Raw genomic sequence first — 19,198 nt, forward strand, 5'->3', positions numbered from 1 at the left:
CTCTGCACACAGCCGCCTGCCTGTCCACCGTGCCCCCACCCCCTTCTCTCCTCGGAAGTCATGGGGTCTGCAGGTAGGGGAAGAAGGAATGTGCGGCTGTGGTTCAAGTCTAATCTCTCACGTGAAGCTGGTCCAGACCAACAAAGCCCACGGTGGTCTCTCTTCTGAGCCCATCTTCCGTGCTGTCTTCACTGTTCACGGTACTGACGCACCTAGGGCCTCTGTCACTGATGAGTCTTATTTTTATTTACTTTATGGTTTCTAACGTGTTCTCCCCTCCCCACTCTCACTGTAAGCATCCTCAGTGAGACTGCTCTCTTGTCTCTGTCATCTGGGTATGCCTTAAATTTCACTTTCTAGAACATGACCGGGGTAGATCAGTGATGTTCAGGGTACCTGTACTTCCAGAAGTATGAGCCTGCTTTCAAATCTGTTTTCATTCATCTGACGCTTTTTGTTATTTTGCGGTGATAAAGAAGAGATCAGTGAATATTATAAAAATAAATTCGATAAGTATGACAAAAGCATGTCTTCCAACTGCCGCAGGCGATGACGGATGCGTGCGGGCCACAAAGGCACAGCGTGGCCCCGGGGTGCGGTCAGCCCGCAGGCTGCAGACGGCTCATCACACTCCCGTTTTTATGCAGGACTTTCGGCACAGCGTGGCCCCAGGGGTGCGCTCAGCCCGCAGGCCGCGGACAGCTCGTCACACACCCCGGGGTGCGGTCAGCCCGCGGGCCGCGGACGGCTCTCACACTCCCGTTTTTATGCAGGACTTTCGGCTCAGATAATTTTGATTTCCTGTGGTTTAGAGAGGACTCTGAACCATTTATTGGCTTAGATCTTTGGAGACTGGTATGTAATTATCACAAAGCACAGCACAATGTCCTGCAGTTCATCAGGAATTTAGAAAAGATCATTTAATTGGCTAATGTGCTTAAATATTAGAACTTATTCACCTACACAAATCCATTTTAGAGTCTTTCTTATATTCTCTATTCTTTAACCTCAGCAAAGATATTCTTGGAAAACGACTTGGCAACAATCATAGAACATGACTAATGGTGCTAAAACAAGTAAAAATGTATTTAGCAGTCGGATGAATGACCAACTAAAATAGATTTCTAGAAAACTAAGGATTGAATGTCATTTATATTACCACACAAAATAAAGCATGAAAACTTTAGTATCAAAACTGCCAATTTCCTCAAGACTAAAAAATCAGAGCTTTTTTAGTCTTGAGGAAAAATTATATCACGTGGATAGAATTGTGACCTAAAGACTTCCAGGAAGCAAAGCAGAGGGAAAATCATTTCCCTGAATAAACACCAACCTTCAGAATATACTACTACTGGTAAAGAAGTAAGGTCAGTTCTTAAACTTCTTACTGGTTTGTTGTGCACATTTCAGAAAAGTACTATAATAATGTCTTTTATAAATAAATGGCAAAAAGCTTAATTTGTTACCTCTCTATAGACTTAGCTGAGTTTTGTGTTCTTTTATTATGCAACCAGACCAGAGGTATTAACAGGAGTACATTTAAAGAAGATAGCCTATGGATTACAAAAAGTCTTTCTATAATACATAAAAAGGCAGTAATGAGAGGAAATAAGTTCTATGACCTAATACATGATTCTTGTTCAAAATACCTCGTACTTATATTGATGATGAAGAAAAATCGATTCCCAATGACTAGATCACAGACATCGTAAGTGGATTTCACCACTCTAGGTTGACAGCTACCACTAGGTTACCTTTGTTATAATGTCCGTTTTCAACTGCTACTTCAGCCTTTTGTTAGCTGACATCAGTAATTTATCAACCCTGGGATGCTTTAAGAGATCAACTGAGTCTTGAAATCTGAAAGGCATCATGCAGTTTATGGCTCCAGGGACCCAAAGCAACAGATGTCTTTGCTTCAATTTATGGCCACTTGCTGTGAGAGAAACTGGTGGTGGATGATGATGTTACTGAAAAATTATTCTGAACTTTTCTGAGGACATGGAACATCCCTGCATCACACCACATGGGGCTGGAAATGAAAGCAAAGGATGGGAGGTGTCTCATCACAGCTCCAGTGTCACTGGGACCACTCTGGCGGCAGCACTTGGCTCCCCCGGGAGAGCGAGTCTCAGCTCTGGACCTGAACGTGTCCAGCCGTGCTTGGGCCAGAAGTGACTCAGGTCACTGTGCCAGGAGGCAAGATGAGGAAGGGCTCGCAGCCACAGGCCTGCCGCTGCCGTCCCCAGGTCCCAGGACAGAGTGGGCCAAGGGGCAGACAGATCACACCATGCAGTCCTGGCCGGTGCCTACAGTGGGCACAGCTGGATTGGAGAGCTCGGACTACAGTCATTATTTCCTAAAATTACAACCTTTTACTTGGAAAACGATGGGCTTTCTCTTGAAAATTTGTCCACCCCCATCAAGTTAAGAAAGACATTAAATTTTGAATAATAAAGGCGGCATTCTGTTTCTGGGTTCACAGCAGATCTCTGCAGACAGCTAGACTTACTCAGTCTCTATTTTTGCTCAACTTCTCAGTTTTAAGTTACAGCCGCATCATAAAGGAAAAGTCATTAATTGGTGTTGCAGCCTAACCCACATGCAACCAGAACAGGACGGAACGCAGATCCAACACGTCTCCATATGCCTCCTCACTTCTGAGTCCTCACCCCCGCTCTTTAGAGACATGCTCTTTGTGCAGGCAGACAGCTCCTCTTCTAATCTATTATGCCAAAACATTCTATTTTTGTTGTAATTTTTATCATTTTTAATCTAAGCTACATATGTAACACTTTGAAGACTCAAATGGCTCTACAAGGCTTGTTATGAAAAATAGTTCACACAGCCCCACCCTCCACTTCCTGCTCTCCGCAAGCAACCACTTTCAATTCTTTTCACTGTTTTTATCCCTCACTTTTATAGCTCTAGCTTATGTTGCCACGTCCTGATTTTTCTAGACAGGACTGACTGCTCACTGATTTCCAAGATGGAAGATGGAGACGCAGCTCTGACCACCACCACCCCCTCCTCCCCAGGCAAAGGTCACACCCACCTTCTCCTGGGGCTTGATCATGATAACCATCAACACCTACATGACAGGGTGCATATAAGCTCCTGGCCTGGCTGAGTGACAGGGTTCATCAATACCTTTCTGTCTTTTCCTGTACACTCTTGGTTTTTCTTTGGAGTTACCATTGTCCTGGATTTCAATGGTTTCATTTTTATAACAGAGATGGCGATGGCACCCCACTCCAGTACTCTTGCCTGGAAAATCCCACGGATGGCAGAGCCTGGTGGGCTGCAGTCCATGAGGTCGAGAAGAGTCGGACACGACTGAGCGACTTCACTTTCACTTTTCACTTTCATGCATTGGGAAGGAAATGGCAACCCACTCCATGTTCTTGCCCGGAGAATCCCAAATTCAAACTTAAAACTCACCTTTAGCTGTGCAAATTTCTAAATTTGTTCAAGCATACTAGTCATTCCTCCAACTTCATCTTATTTAGAGAAAACTTTCTGGAACCTTCTGACTTGCTCCAATCCGGGCTGGCAGTGCTCTTCGGATCTGCTGCCCAGCGTGCTCCACGTGCTCTGAGGATTCCCTACATCGCCCTTCTGAAGAGTTCTGTCAGACGTTCTGCCCCCGCTCTCGAGTGTTCTCTGTCCTTGGTGCCTGTCAGACACTCTACCCCTGGTTCTCGAGTGTTCTCTGTCCTCGGTGACTGTCAGATGCACTGCCCCTGGTTCTCGAGTGTCCCCTGTCCTTGGTGTCTGTCAGACGCTCTGCCCTGCTCTCGAGTGTTCTCTGTCCTTAGTGACTGTCAGACGCTCTACCCCTGGTTCTTGAGTGTTCTCTGTCCTTGGTGACTGTCAGATGCTCTGTCCCTGGTTCTCGAGTGTCCCCTGTCCTTGGTGTCTGTTAGACGCTCTGCCCTGCTCTCGAGTGTCCTCTGTCCTCGGTGACTGTCAGACGCTCTACCCCTGGTTCTCGAGTGTCCTCTGTCCTCGGTGACTGTCAGACGCTCTACCCCTGGTTCTCGAGTGTCCCCTGTCCTTGGTGTCTGTCAGACGCTCTGCCCTGCTCTCGAGTGTTCTCTGTCCTCGGTGTCTGTCAGACGCTCTGCCCCCTGCTCTCGAGTGTCTCTCTCCTTGGTGCCTGTCAGACGCTCTGCCCCTGGTTCTCGAGTGTTCTCTGTCCTCGGTGTCTGTCCTCTTTTTGTGGGGCATGTCTTCCAGGGGATTCTGAGAATGGTGCACAGGAATACACTTGTTTGATTTTGCTTGTCTGAAAGTCGCTGTATTCTACCCTCACACTTAATCAGCTTGTTGGGGGACTGATTCTAGGTTGGAAGCAACCTCGTCTCAGAACTTTGAAGGAATTCCTCCACTGCCTTACTTCTGGTGTTGCACGACAAAATCTGTAGCAATTTTGATTCCCCATCCTTTGTTGGAAATCTTTCTTTTTCCCCGATTCTGTGTGTCTGTGGGATATCTCTTTGTCCCCAGAGTTCCGGCGGCTCTATAGCAGGCTATGGTGACCTCCTCCAGGATGACTCACACCATGAGCTGCGCCTCCCAGGATGGCGGCTGCAGAGCCCCTGTGCCTGTGGCAAGGCTGCCGCTGGTCACGCCTCCGCAGGGACCGCCCCCCTCACTTGCAGGCGGGCCTGCCTCAGGCTCCTGAGGCTCCCACAGCTCCTTTCCCGGGTCTGCGCATGCAGAAGGTTCTGTTTGTGCCCTCCAAGCATCTCTGGCAGGTATGAGGTTTTCTTTCATTTATAAGGTAATGCTCAAAATTCTTCAAGCTAGGCTTCACAGTACATGAACCAAGAGTTTCCAGATGTACAGGCTAGATTTAGAAAGGCAAAGGAACTAGAGATCAAATTGCTAACATCTGCTGGAACACAGAAAAAGCAAGGGAATTCCAGAAAAACATCTACTTCTGCCTTCACTGACTATGCTAATTAAAGTCTTTGACTGTATGGATCAAAACAAACTGTGGAAAATTCTTAAAGAGACGGGAATACCAGACCAACTTACCTGTCTCCTGAGAAACCTGTATGCAGGTCAAAAAGCACGAGTTAGAACCAGACATGGAAAAACAGGCTGGTTCAGAAGCAGGAAAGGAGTACATCAAGGCTGATATTGTCACCCTGCTCATTTAACTTATATGCAGAGTACATCATGAGAAATGCCGGGCTGGATGAAGCACAAGCTGGAATCGAGATTGCCAGGAGAAATATCAATAACCTCAGATATGCAGATGATACCACCCTTATGACAGAAAGTGAAGAGGAACTAAAAAGCCTCTTGATGAAGGTGAATCAGGAGAGTGAAAGAGCTGGCTTAAAACTCAACATTCTAAAAATGAAGATCATGGCATCCGGTCCCATCACATCATGGAAAATAGATGGTGAAACAGTGACAGACTTTACTTTTTGGGCTCCAAAATCACTGCAGATGGTGACTGCAGCCATGAAATTAAAAGACACTTGCTCCTTGGAAGAAAAGTTGTGACCAACCTAGACAGCATATTAAAAACCAGAGACATTACTTTGCCGACAAAGGTCCCCATAGCCAAAGCTATGGTTTTTCCAGTATTCGTGTATGGGTATGAGAGCAGGACCATAAGGGCAGCTGAATGCAGAAGAACTGATTCTTTTGAACTGTGGAGTTGTAGAAGACTCCTGAGAGTCCCTTGGAGAGTAAGGAGAACCAACCAGTCAATCCTAAAGGAGATCAACCCTGAATATTCACTGGAAAGGCTGATGCTAAAGCTGAAGCTCCAATACTCTGGCCATCTGATGAAAAGAGCCAACTCAGCGGAAAAGACCCTGATGCTGGGAAAGATTGAAGACAGGAGAATAAGGGGACAACAGAGGATGAGATGGCTGCATGGCATCACTGACTCGATGGACATGAGTCTGAGTGAACTCTGGGAGTTGGTGATGGACAGGGAGGCCTGGCGTGCTGCGGTTCATGGGGTCAGACACAACTGAGTGACTGAACCATAACATGTCTTCAGCTCCGCCTTCACCCTGCTCCTAAGTTCCCACTGTTCCTGAGCTTCTAGAGGGTTTTACCATCTCACTCAAGATGCTTCTTGGTTTTTCCCTACTGTTGCCTTACCATTCAGCTTTCTTAGGCTGCTGCATTAGCTTCCACTTAACATCTGCTTTCCAAGTAACAAAATCTTGTTGCTGTTGCTTTCTCTACTGTTTCTTATTCCTGGAGGGTTTATCTCTAATGACTTTAACTGTCTTGGAGTGGAGTTTAGGAGGGAGCAGAGCTAACTGCTTGCATTAAAGCTGCCACCGTCAAATGAAAGTTCTGTGCTGCTCTTGTGCACATCAGAGGAGCCCGCCCCCCCCCGCCCCGTGAGTTGTGCTGACGTCTCCCCTTCAGAGCGCAAAGGATGCTGTTCAAACTGCAGACGAGGCGGCCGAGGCCCCAGGAAGCTGCGCGTCCCACAGTCACATGGAGAGACACCACGCTGTTACCGTGTCCATGAGCCATGAGTAATCACCCCTCAGACGTTTACAGCCCCCCATCTCAGCAGCCTTACTGTGCCGTCTCAGCACCCTTTCAGCCACATCCAGACCCCTTTCTGTAAGGCCTCACATTTACATCCTCTTCCAGTGGGCAGTGGAATTCTTCATATTAGAATATCATGTTGAATTAGCTATAAAATGTGATAAATATTTTAGTTCTTGTGAAAGTGACTTAAATTTTTTTAGAAACCAGATTTTTTTTAGGTAGTTGATATGTACTAGCTATATGATTTTGAGTAATGCATACAAATGGCATTGGTGGCTATCAACACAACATAAACAGCTTGGTCTGTTTAAAGTATCTTATTCTACGGTTTGTTATAATGATAATCGTTACATTTTAGAAGACAACACAGGCTTTGGCAAAAAAGGAGAAAAGAATGAAAATTTAGGATTCATCTTACTTTAAATTGCTACTATATCACCTTGTCCCCAACCCAGTATAATACAGACGACAGCCTTAAAATATTACTAAATTATAATAATCAAAATATTTTTGATGAAATATTTCATTTTAGTCCATAATGATTTTAAGAACTTTATATAACTAGGCATTAAAAGAGGCTTTCACAAATGAGGCATTTTAGAGGAAAATGAAGAATAAAAAGAAAACTGTCCTTAAAATACTCACAGATTCTCTCCTGCCCATAGTTTTGCTGTGTGAGCGCGATCGGGAGATGTTGCTAAAAAAGGAATCCTTCTTAGCAGCAGATGAAGGTGGGGAGCCAGTGAACTCTCTCCCTCCAGGCAAACTCTCAATACTCGGAGAGGAACTGATGTTTTTAGAACTTTGTCCTAGAAGAAAAATTCAGTAGCAATAATGAAACACCAGACGCTTTCACTGCTACTGAATTTACTGCTTGTAATAAATGATCAATATTATGATGCTTCTTTATGCACACCATCAACATAATGACTCCATGGAGTATTAAGATGCATGCATTTTTATGTATCAGAATAGCTGTCCATTTTTTAAAACAATGAAGGATTGCTAGAGTTTTCTATAAATTATTTATACTACAATGGTCTGAGTGTGTACATATATTAAAAAAATGAAAAAAAAAATCCAATTTCAGAAATCATGGATTAAATGACTGGATTCTTCCTTACTAATGTTATCACCCTTAATAATAGAAAGTGAAAGTGAAAGTCACTCAGTTGTGTCCGACTCTTTTCAACCCCATGGACTATACAGGCCATGGAATTCTCCAGGTCAGAATACTGGAGTGGGTAGCCTTTCCCTTCTCCAGGGTATCTTCCCAACCCAGGGATTGAACCCAGGTCTCCCGCACTGCAGGTGGATTCTTTACCAGCTGAGCCACTAGGGAAGTCCAAGAATACTGGAGTGGGTAGCCTATCCTTTCTCCAGTGGATCTTGAGTTTCCTGCTTTGCAGGGGGATTCTTTACCAACTCAGCTATCAGGGAAGCCCTTCTATTATTAAGCCCTTCTTAATAATAAGAAACAATGATGTGGTGATTATATTATTAATAAATTGAAAAAAAAAAATCCTCCACTGGTTTTTCTAAAAGCCTCTTTCATTTTCATTGATTGCAAAACAGGGACACTGCTACCCCCAAGCCAAGGGAGCAGCACCTGGAGAGGGACAGGATGTGGGCTCACACAGCCGTCCATGTCCAGACTGGTCCCCGCGTTGCGGTGCGGCATCTGTGACTCCCGAAGGGCCTTCCCCACAGGCTCCGGGGTGGAGAGGCTCCCAGACAGGAGCACGGGCCCAGAAAGTCCTGCTGGGCTAGGAGGACAAGTGCAACCAGAGCCACGCAGGGCTTGTGGGCCCCACGGGGACACTTCCGGAAGGCTGTGACGGGGACTTACGGGCCTGGCACAGCGCCGGGCGTGCACTCACTCCTTCATTCGTTCATTCACCCACAGTAACCAAGGGCCTAATGATGAGCACCAGGCACTCAGGGGCACAAAAACACAGTAGGAACTAAACCGGCAGAAATCCCACTCCCCAAGGTGCTCAGTTTCTACTGAGGGGAGACAGACATATACATTCAAAACATATGTATGATTTTACATGGCATCACATGGCAGAAAACATGGTGGGCACAGATAAAGCAGAAAAGGGGACTGAGAGTGTCTGACGAAGGTGTGGAGTTTGCAGCAGGATGGTCAGGAAAGGCATCACCGAGATCTGAGGTGCAGGACTTTTGGGCAAAAACTCAGAGAAGGGAAAATACCAGCTTTGCAGATAATACGAGGGCCAGCAGGTACCAAGGCCCCAAGCAGGCCCCAGTGGTTTGGAGGATCAGCAGAGTAGCCAGTGTGGCTAAAGCTAAGCCTGGGGAGTGGGCTGAGGTCTGGGAGCCAGCAGGGCATCTGGCAGTGGGGGATCTGTAGAGTTTTGATGACTTTTACTCTGAGAAGGGAAGCCAGTGGAAGCAGCTAGAGGACTTAGGCAGGGGCATGACATGACTTGACTTAATTTTCAAAAGATACCTCTGACAGGTGTGTTGGGAACAGTTTAGGAATGGGAAAGAGCCAAAAAAAACAAAAAAGAAGGCGGGGGCGGGGGGGACAATTTTGCCACTGCAAAAATCCAAGTCAGCCAACTGATCGTAGCTTGGTGGTGAGAAGTGGTCAGATTCTACACAAAGCTGACTAGATTTACTGACAGATCCATCAAGGGTATGAGAGGAAGGGAGGGATCAGGTGTAACTGCAAGTGCTCTAACGTTAGACGGTGACGAGAGCTGAGTGCCTCCCATCCCAATGTCCAGATTTGTTTTCTTGTCAGTTTTTTTTTTTTTTTAAGTGACTTCCCTAAACTAATTCTGTAAAGTCTATATTCCTTGCTTTGTGTGCTCCTGAAGTCTTTGCTCGGTTAGCTAAGTGGTCAGGTAAGGGGCAGGAATTCCCTTTCCTTAAACTCCTTGAACCAGCATCTGAGCCCTGCCGGGAGCTCTGGGCCTGTGTTCAGGCAGTTTGCGGTCCACACCCAGTCTTCTTTCTTGTCTATGCAGAGACTCAAGTTCATCTGACAGACTGAGTTTCTTAGGTCATCCCTGGGCTTGTGCACAGTCCTGCATGTGTGTGGCCTTCTAAGTTCCTAGGAACATCCTGGCGCTTTCCACACCCTCAGTGGACACCCCATTCTTTAGATTTCCCTTCTGGGTCTCTTGCTAGTCTCTGGTTTGCCTGTTAAGCTTCTGGTCACTCTCGGGTTTGCACCGTTTCTGCCTTGGGCAGCTGTGATGTTCAGTAAGGACCACTGACTATTTCTGATGGATGTTCTGTGGATAGGGTTTCTCTCTAAGTGAATTCTGATCAAGGTCAAATAAAGACAAGCCCTAAGAACAAGATTTTTTTGCGGGAGCTGCTGGAACTAGTGACCATTTACTGCGGATGGGACTTTTGGGGTATTCTAGATTCCTTCTTTTTCCCCAGTGGTCGCAAGGCTGCTGGTCAACAAAGGCTACGGCAGATCTGGGTGGCAACAGGGAAAGTTAAATGGTACAAAGCATGCTATTATTACTGAGGTTGAGCCATTTTTTTCTTGAATAGATGCTCCTCACGTTGACCCAGTCCTTTAACTGTTAGAGTTCTGAACAAGTTGACTTTGGCGTTTCTGCTGTTACTGCTGTTTTATTTGTGGAGAAACAGATTTTTCAGAGGTCCTTCTTCCATTATTCCAAAAGACCACCCCTCTGTAACTTACTTTTTGGACTTACTTGGTCATAAAAATTTACCTTTGATTTGTATAAACATCAGCCTTACCCTTTTTAAGGAATGTGAAGAGAAAAAATTCGTAGTGTTCCTAAATACTTAGCGATTTTCTAATTTTCCACCTTTGCAAACAAAATGACAACACTCTAGAGAGGTGCATCTTTAGATAGAGTTAATTATTTCTATAAGATAAATTTATATATGTAAAACTGCTATGTCTAATGGCATGTACATTCCAATTTAGATAAACAGTTCCAAATTGCTTTCTCCTAGGGTTTTAACATGGGCTTCCTGGAAAGCTCAAATGACAGAGATAAAGAATCTGCCCACAATGCAGACCTGCGTTCAATCCCTGGGTCCTGAAGATCCCCTGGAGAAGGGCATGGCAACCCACTCCAGAGGAGCCTGGTGAGCTACAGTCCTTGGACTCACAAAGAGTCCACGACTGAGCGACCAATACACACACACGCAGGATTTTAACATAAATATATGTGTATATGTCTATACCTAAGTGTAAAAGTAGGAGAAGGCGATGGTACCCTACTCCAGTACTCTTGCCTGAAGACTCCTGTGGACGGAGGAGCCTGGTGGGCTGCAGTCCATGGGGTCGCAAAGAGTCGGACACGACTGGCGACTTCACTTTCACTTTTCACTTTCATGCATTGGAGAAGGAAATGGCAACCCACTCCAGTGTTCTTGCCTGGAGAATCCCAGGGACGGGGGAGCCTGGTGGGCTGCTGTCTATGGGTTTGCACAGAGTCGGACACGACTGAAGCAACTTAGCAGCAGTAGCAGCAGCAAGCGTAAAAGTAACATGATGCATTAAATTTTTATTTGTTTGGTTAATCTGATGGAAGGAGGGCTTCATTATGTTAGTTAAGGTTTCTTGGTAACTAGTGTGGGTGAATATCTTAAAAAAAAAACACACTCTCAACATATTAATCTAGGCCATCTTCTGAAGGTCCTATGTGAATTGTCTCTGTTAGTTTTATTTTAAAAAAAGGTCTTAATGGAGTTCTTCTTAAATTCTGGAACATAGCCCCTTTGTATATATGTGTGTGTGTCTACGTTTTCTTTTTGGATTCTGTTTTCAGGGTCCTGCAAGGAAGGCATTTCTTACCCAAGATGGTAAAGTGGGAAACAATTTAAGCAGGTGCTATAAACCTAGGCTTTTCTTCTTCCTTTTATGAGTATTTTCTCTTTGTTCCTTGGAACTGCACTCCTTGAGAAGCTTTTATTGCCTTGGGGTGGCGGAAGATACAGCTAAAACAGAAGGGATGTTTGCTCAGCTTTGAGTTTTAAATTACTTCTACAAGTCCACAGACAAAAAGGAATCTAAGAAATCAAAGCATTTTGATTCACAAGAACATGTCTTTTTCACAAAATGAAATGACAAACTTTCCACCTTTTCCTAAGTTTATACAACCAAATTTATCCATCCTTCAAAATTTGGGTCATTCACCTATAACATCTGCTGGTGCCGGTGACTTTTTGAAGTTATTACTGTAACGGCTCTTTTAGACGTTTTTCTACATTAATTCCTCCATTAAAGTTTCCTACTTCTTCCTGGGTCCAATTTAAGAATTCATACCTTCCCCCCCAAAGCCATGGCAGGTGGAATAAAGCCTATGCCCTTAATGTCTGGGGTCTGTAAGTGTGCTAGTTTACAGGGCAGAAGCAGCGCTGTAGGCGTGACTTAAGAGTCTGAGCTGGGAAGAGTGACCTGGGTGGCCATGTGGGTTAGTGTGGACAGGGGTCCTTACAGTGAAACAAAAGCAGAGATGTGACTACGGAAAATGAGGCGGCTGAGGACAGAGAAAGCTGACCTGCTGGTGCTGGCTGTGAAGATGGAGAAAGGGAAACGAGGCAGTGTGGATCCTTGAGGGCTGGGAATGGCGTCCACTGACAGCCAGTGGGGAAATGGGGACCCCGGCTCTACAGTCACTAGGAACTGAATACTGCCGACAGCACAAACGATTCTCCCCCAAAGGCCCCCTGATGCCTCGGCTTTATCTTAGCGAGACTGAAGTCAGACCTCTCATCTTCAGAGTTGTTAAATAAGTGGGAAATTCTCATTATTACTCCTTCTTCTTTTAAAAAAAGTATACTCTATTTTGGAGAAGGCAATGGCAAGCCACTCCAGTACTCTTGCCTAGAAAATCCCATGGATGGAGGAGCCTGGTGAGCTACAGTCCATGGGGTCACCACGAGTCGGTCGCGACTAAGCGACTTCACTTTCACTTTTCACTTCCACGCAATGGAGAAGGAAATGGCAACCCACTCCAGTGTTCTTGCCTGGAGAATCCCAGGGACGTCAGAGCCTGGTGGGCTGCTGTCTATGGGGTCGCACAGAGTCGGACACAACTGAAGTGACTTTGCAGCAGCAGCAGCAGCAGCATACTCTATTTATGATCTCTAGATGGCAGAGGAACCATCTTTAGATGTCGAGGAACCAGAGACCAAATTGCCAACATCCGTTGGCTCATAGAAAAAGCAGGAGAATTTCAGGAAAACATCTGTTTCTGCTTCATTGACTAGGCTAAAGCTTTTGAGTGTGTGTATCACAACAAACTGTGGAAAATTCTGAGAGATGGGAATACCAGACCATCTTACCTGCCTCCTGTGAAACCTGTAGTCAGGTCAAGAAACAACACTTAGAACCGGACATGGAACAACAGACTGGTTCCAGATAGGAAAAGGAGTACGTCAAGGCTGTATATTGTCACCCTGCTTATTTAACTTATATGCAGAGTGCATCATGAGAAACGCTGGGCTGGAGGAGGCACAAGCTGGAATCAAGATTGCCGGGAGAAATATCAATAACCTCAGATATGCAGATGACACCACCCTTATGGCAGAAAGTGAAGAACTAAAGAGCCTCTTGATGAAAGTTAAAGAGGAGAGTGAGAAAGTTGGCTTAAAGCTCAACATTCAGAAAACAAAGATCATAGCACCTGGTCCCATCACTTCATGGCAAATAGATGGGGAAACAATGGAAACAGTGGCTGACTTTATTTTCTTGGACTCCAACATCACTGCAGATGGTGACTGCAGCCACAAAATTAAAAGATTCTTGCTCCTTCGAAGAAAAGTTATGACTCACCTACATAACATATTAAAAAGCAGAGACATTACTTTGCCAACAAAGATCCATCTAGTCAAAGCTATGGCTTTTCCAATAGTCATGTACAGATGTGAGAGTTGGACCATAAAGAAGGCTGAACACCAAAGAACTGATGCTTTTGAACAGTGGTGTTGGAGAAGACTCTTGAGAATCCCTTGGACTGCAAGGAGCTCCAACCAGTCCATCCTAAAGGAAATCAGTCCTGAATAGTCACTGGAAGGACTGATGCTGAAGCTGAAGCTGCAATACTCTGGCCACCTGATTTGAAGAGCTGACTCATTAGAAAAGACCCTGATGCTGGGAAAGATTGAAGGCAGGAGGAGAAGGGGACGACAGAGGATGAAATGGTTTGATGGCATCACTGGACATGAGTTTGGGTGGACTCTGGGAGATGGTGAAGGACAGGGAAGCCTGGGTGCTGCAGTCCATGGGGTTGCAAAGTCGGACACGACTGAGCGACTGAATAGTAACAATGATCTCTAGCATCTCATCATTTAGCATGATAGTTCAGATTCCAAGTTACGTTAAAATACCAGGTAGATTCATTTACATTTATTATACTCCTGCAAAAACTTAGAATTTTGTGGACTACAACAACTCCCTCCTCCCAATTTATCTTCCAAAAAAAAAAAAAAATAGTTGTAAGCAATTATATATATCAAATCTTATAAAATTTTAGTTTTTTTGATTAGTCTGAAAATAAGGTAGGGGTATCTCTATCTGTCAGGCATTTATAATATAAAGTAAAGTTCCATCAAATCTGCTTGGAAAATTTTCCATTTAAAAGAAATTACAAACATTATTGGGTTTCCCAGGTGGCACAGTGTTAAAGAACCAGTCTGCCAATGCAGGATAGATGGTAGGGAAGCACGTTCAAACCCCTGGTTGGGAAGATCCCCTGGAGGAGGAAATGGTAACCCATTACAGTATTCTTGCCTGGAAAATTCCATGGACAGAGAAGCCTGGCAGCTACAGTCCATGGGGTGGCAAAAAGTCAAGACATGATGCCTGCGTGCGCACACACACACACACACACATTATCAAGGGGAAAAAAGTCTTAAGTGATCCCTATTATAGAAATCAACTGTTTCCATGTTGAAATTATAATAAAATCAAGAAAACTCGGATTTTAGATTTTATCTGTCCTATAGCCATGTACCATTCCTAAACCTTTACTATATGCATACTTCCCTAGTCTGGCTACCCAAAGAAGAAATCAGAAAATTAAAATACACCTTAGCAGAGTGATGTTTACAAAACGTTAGTCCATGCACATGTATGGACCTTTACACTCTATATCATTTGATCCTAGTGACATTATGAGAAAACTGAGGCTTGCAGAGTTTAATCGATTCTATGCCCAGGAAATAGTGCTTACATATACAGCTAGCAGTATCATACAGTTTGTCCAAACTTAGAGACTAAACCAACACGTTATTGCATTTCTGTATCAGAGAGGGTGACTCTAAGGAGCCACTTGATTTGGGGAGTGGCTGAGGCCTGTCTACTCTTGTTAGGATATATACACATTTTGAAATGCTTTTTCCTGGAAACACAAATGGATAGTCAGGTCTCTTGTATTCAATTAGAGTGCTCCTGCTTACATTACAGACCAGATTTCAGGAAGGGCAGGGGCTGCGCCCGTCACAGCTTCTCCTGTTGGGTGGTACATGGCAGGGTGACAGTCAACCTCTGCTGATGTTCCACGTGGAAGACCATCAGGGCAATGACTGCACTGCCGCTGCTCGGCAGAAACAGCCCAAGCCACATGTGTCGTTTGAATTTTCTAGTATCCACAGTTAAACACTAAAGACAAGTAAAACTAATTTAAATAATTTTTTTACTTCACCAAACATCCAAACTATGATCATTCCAACATGTCATCAAAATAAAACAACTGAGATATTTCACACTCGTTTTTTCAAACTGAGTCTTGAAAACCCAGTGCACACCCGTTGCAGTGCTCCCAGGTCCCATGTAGTGAACAGATACCACACTGGACAGCCCAGGTATAATCCACTTAGCAGTCTAAATTTCCAAATTTTTTCACATGTAGACTGTTACATAGAATAACCATCGTAACAAAATAAGATAATGACATACCTAGGCGAAATCTTTTGATTACCTGCTTTAATAAATCAGCTTATCAGTCATTTACTGTGTGGGAATATGTATCCAGTTATCCAATCCAGAGAGGATTTGGAAGTTCTGTTCTCCGTAAGTTTCTTCTGTAGCTTTTATTCTGCCTGGCCAACTATCGTTTCAGAGATAACGTTAAGTCAGCTCTTTTCAGAATTTATCTCAGAATGAACAAATTCCAAACTGGTGGTAGTATTAATAAAGTACTATGTGGCATGTATCGCATATAAAAACTGTACTAAAATACATTTCTCCTCTGTTACAGAAACTGGCTAACGTTTCTGTACCCTGTGAGAACGGAAACATTTAGACCTCAAGAAGCTGGAGTCACCAGCACGTGAGACGGAAGGAAGGGCCTTCAGCCCCTCCGCCCTTTCCAGGCCTAGCACACAGGCTCAGGACAACGTCGGGGCACGGATGAGACGTTTCTCCAGCCAGGCCTCGCCGGACAGATCCCGGCCGAGGAGTCGGCGTCAACAGGCCTGCAGCCCGTAAGCTGCACGGCGTTCTAACTGACAGGACCAACGCTCGTCTGTGTGGGCGCCGGGGCCTGAGGCTCCCTCACCACGTGCGCGGGCGCCAGGGCCCGAGGCTCGCTGTCCGTTCCTTGGGCGCCGGGGCCTGACGCTCACGCCTGGAGGCACACTGTTCACCACGCAGAGCTGGGCAGGACTCCAGCGGGACTGAGGCACGTTTTCTCTCAGAGGCCGACGGCCCCTGTGGCTTCCTCTCTGCAGACAGCCCCAGCTGAAAAGAACTGCTCTGCCAACAGCATGCCCCTTCCCCGGGAACAGCTGCACCCGGGGCTGGTTTGGGCTGACAGAGGCCCGGGCTGGTCCCCTCTCACGACGGCCTCTGAGCGCTGTCCTGGCCTCAGGGGTCCCAGCAGCAACGGCAGGGAGTTCACCCCCTCCCGCAGCTCAAGGCTGCTGCTTTGACTCCTCGTGGATTCAGTGCGCTCCTTAGGGCACACCCCCGAAAGCATCCTACAAAGCTCTGAAGTCCTGACCCAGAACGGCTTTTCATAATTATACGGTAAGTCACTCTTGAATATACTAAATAGTCTCAAGCCACAGCAGGCATGCGCAGTCTTTCCTTCAAACATCGGGGAACAAGCCCTGTGTGGGCTGACGGTAGGAAATGTGTCTAGAAAGTCTGCCGGCCCCGAGGACGGACCCACAGGAGCTCCTGAAACACCAGCTCAGGAGACATGAGGCCTCGCACACACACCGACTAACCTACAACCCCCGCCAACGAAAGCACTGAGGAGGGACCACCTGATCCCATCTCAGGCCATCAGACTGGGAGCTACATCTTTAGAGTTGGGGGTGGTGGTTCAGGGAGGGTCAGTTTTCTGCAGGAAACACAGTATTTTGGAGGCAGACTACTGGGCACACCTCGATGAGACAAAGCCTGATGGACCCCTCGGGGCTCCCTGCCACCTGCGTGCTGGGGAGGAGGGGCGCAGGCCCAGGGGACGGGAGCACACACATTCCTTTCAGAAGCTGCTGGCACCCTCAGTGTGGGCTCTGTCCTCCCGGTCATCCGGCTCTGGGGCAAGGAGGGACGGAGGGAAGGTGGGGTGAGGACAGGGCAGCTGGGCCCAGCAGAGCGTGTCCTCAGGCAGGGGCCTGGCCGCTCCGGTCAGCAGCCCTGTGGGACTGCAGGGACATGGGCTCAGGATGACCGGAGCTAGGCTGGACGAGGCGCCTCCTGCGCTGGGCCCGTGAGAGATCTCAGGGCTTCAGCTAAAGCTGGGGCGGTCGTGGGCGACACACGAGTGGCTTGCCAAGTAGAATCCCTCAGATCCACACCTGTTGAGCCGGACACAGCTGGGGTCCAGTCTGACTTGGCTGCTGTCTAGCCATGGGGCCCCTCAAGTCCCTGACCCTCCATAGGCCACAGTCTCCTCCTTGGGGAAGTGAGCCCTTCACATGTGCTGGGTGCCCACGGCGGACACGTGGGAAGGGCTCAGCGTGGTCTGAGCGTCTGCGACGGACTCAGCACACGCAGACCATCCGCAGCATACCGGGTACCCCCGACCCAGCACAGGCGGGCATGGGCTGCCCCCCAGCCTCAGACCCACTCTCCTGAACGGGCCCATGGCCACCATGGCCACCTGCTCGGGGGGCGCCCACAGACCTGGGCTAACAGGCTCTGAGCACAGGCCGCTCTGAAACATTCAATAAATGTTCTGGGTCCCATGGGCTATGTGTTGATGGAGCTTATCTGTCAAGAGCCAAGTTCACTGAAGGAGCTGCTCCAGCATTAGTGGGGACCCCAATTACAGGGTGGCTGGGGAGAGGAGAGGAGAGGAGAGGAGGGAGGGACGCACGTGAAGCTCCTACGATGCCCCATGCGTGATATTCTCGTGAGCTTTCTCTCACTAAACTCAACAGGAAACAAGAACATGAGCGGTATTCCTAAATGGCCGGGCAGAACCCCATGAACCTGAGACCAGCTGGGGATTTGGACACAGGACACCCAAGGCAACACATTCAGGAGGCTGGGAATTCTAGGGGTCGCGGGTGGGAAGCCCGGCTCAGAGGATAGGGAAGGGCCAGGCCTCCAGGAAGCCCAGCGCTATGGTCACAGAAAGGGGGTCGCCTGGACGTCCCACGGTGACCCTGGAGCACACAGGACGCAACCGGTCCCCGCCTGGTGACACAGTACGACCTCACAGACCTGAGCGACAGACGGAAGAGGGCTCTGGTCTGCTCCTCAAAAACCACGTTGGTGCCGCAGGAGGGCAAAGGACCTGCAGCGCCTGCAACCCACCCGGTTCCAGCCCGGCCAGAGACGCCAGGCGTGGTCCCAGCCAGGGCTGGCATGCCAAAGTGCAAACGTGGGGTTCAGATCGTCAGGACATATTATTAAGACAAGACAGAGGCGTTGAGTTGTTTCCTTCATACGGCTCACTCTGACAGCCTGAGAGGCACTTGAGGATGGCACACAGTGACCCCACCACCATAACTGCCCGAGCAGGCGGCCCCCTCCAGTCCTGACGACGGACAGGCGTGGGGTGCCGCCCCCCACCCCTGAAGCAGCTGTCCCTTTTCTCTCTCTACAGATGAGAGGCGGCCCCCTCCAGTCCTCACGATGGACTGGCATGGGGTGCCGCCCACCACCCCTGAAGCAGCTGTCCCTTCTCTCTCTACCGATCAGAGGCAGCACCCTCCAGTTCTTACGACGGGACAGGTGTGGGGTTCCGCCCCCGACCCAGCTGTCCCTTCTCTCTCTCTACAGATGAGAGGAGGCCCCCTCCAGTCCGCACGACGGACAGGCGTGGGGGGTACTGCCCCCCCCCCCACCCCGCCAGAGCAGCTGTCCCTTCTCTCTCTCTTTATAGATGAGAGGTCAAGCAGCCTCCGTGGGGCATCCAGCAAGGCAGTGACTAAGGCCGGATTCCAACCCAGGCCTGACTCCAGAGCCCATGCTGAGCACAGATTCATCACCCTGCTCCCCTAGAAAGGGCTGTAGCAAATGCGACTTCAAATGAAAGAAACGTGCAATGAGGTCTTCTGGTGGCAAAGGGCTAACTCTGACCTTGTTCTCTATCCAACAACTCATTCATTGTCTTTGGAGTAAGTCTTCCCAAAAAAGAGGCATGTTCTGGTTAATTGATGAGTCTCCTTACTTTGTTTTACGTATTCTGTATTCCTCTGTCTTCTTAAAGCGATTACTTAGAAGGCA

General features: G+C 47.3%; 1 protein-coding gene across 15 annotated transcripts in view; it reads right to left on the reverse strand.

Moving 5' to 3' along the window:
• Positions 1-19,198, reverse strand: part of TBC1D5 (TBC1 domain family member 5) — a 592,732-nt gene that overhangs the window by 45,914 nt on the left and 527,620 nt on the right. For all 15 annotated transcript variants that reach the window (XM_070772644.1, XM_070772249.1, XM_070772468.1 and 12 more), the window contains one exon: positions 7,186-7,349. In XM_070772644.1, the coding sequence (XP_070628745.1) occupies positions 7,186-7,349 (164 nt within the window). The remainder of the gene's footprint in view (positions 1-7,185; positions 7,350-19,198) is intronic.

Source organism: Bos indicus, chromosome 1 (assembly GCF_029378745.1).
Source record: "Bos indicus isolate NIAB-ARS_2022 breed Sahiwal x Tharparkar chromosome 1, NIAB-ARS_B.indTharparkar_mat_pri_1.0, whole genome shotgun sequence".
Classification (NCBI taxonomy): domain Eukaryota; kingdom Metazoa; phylum Chordata; class Mammalia; order Artiodactyla; family Bovidae; genus Bos; species Bos indicus.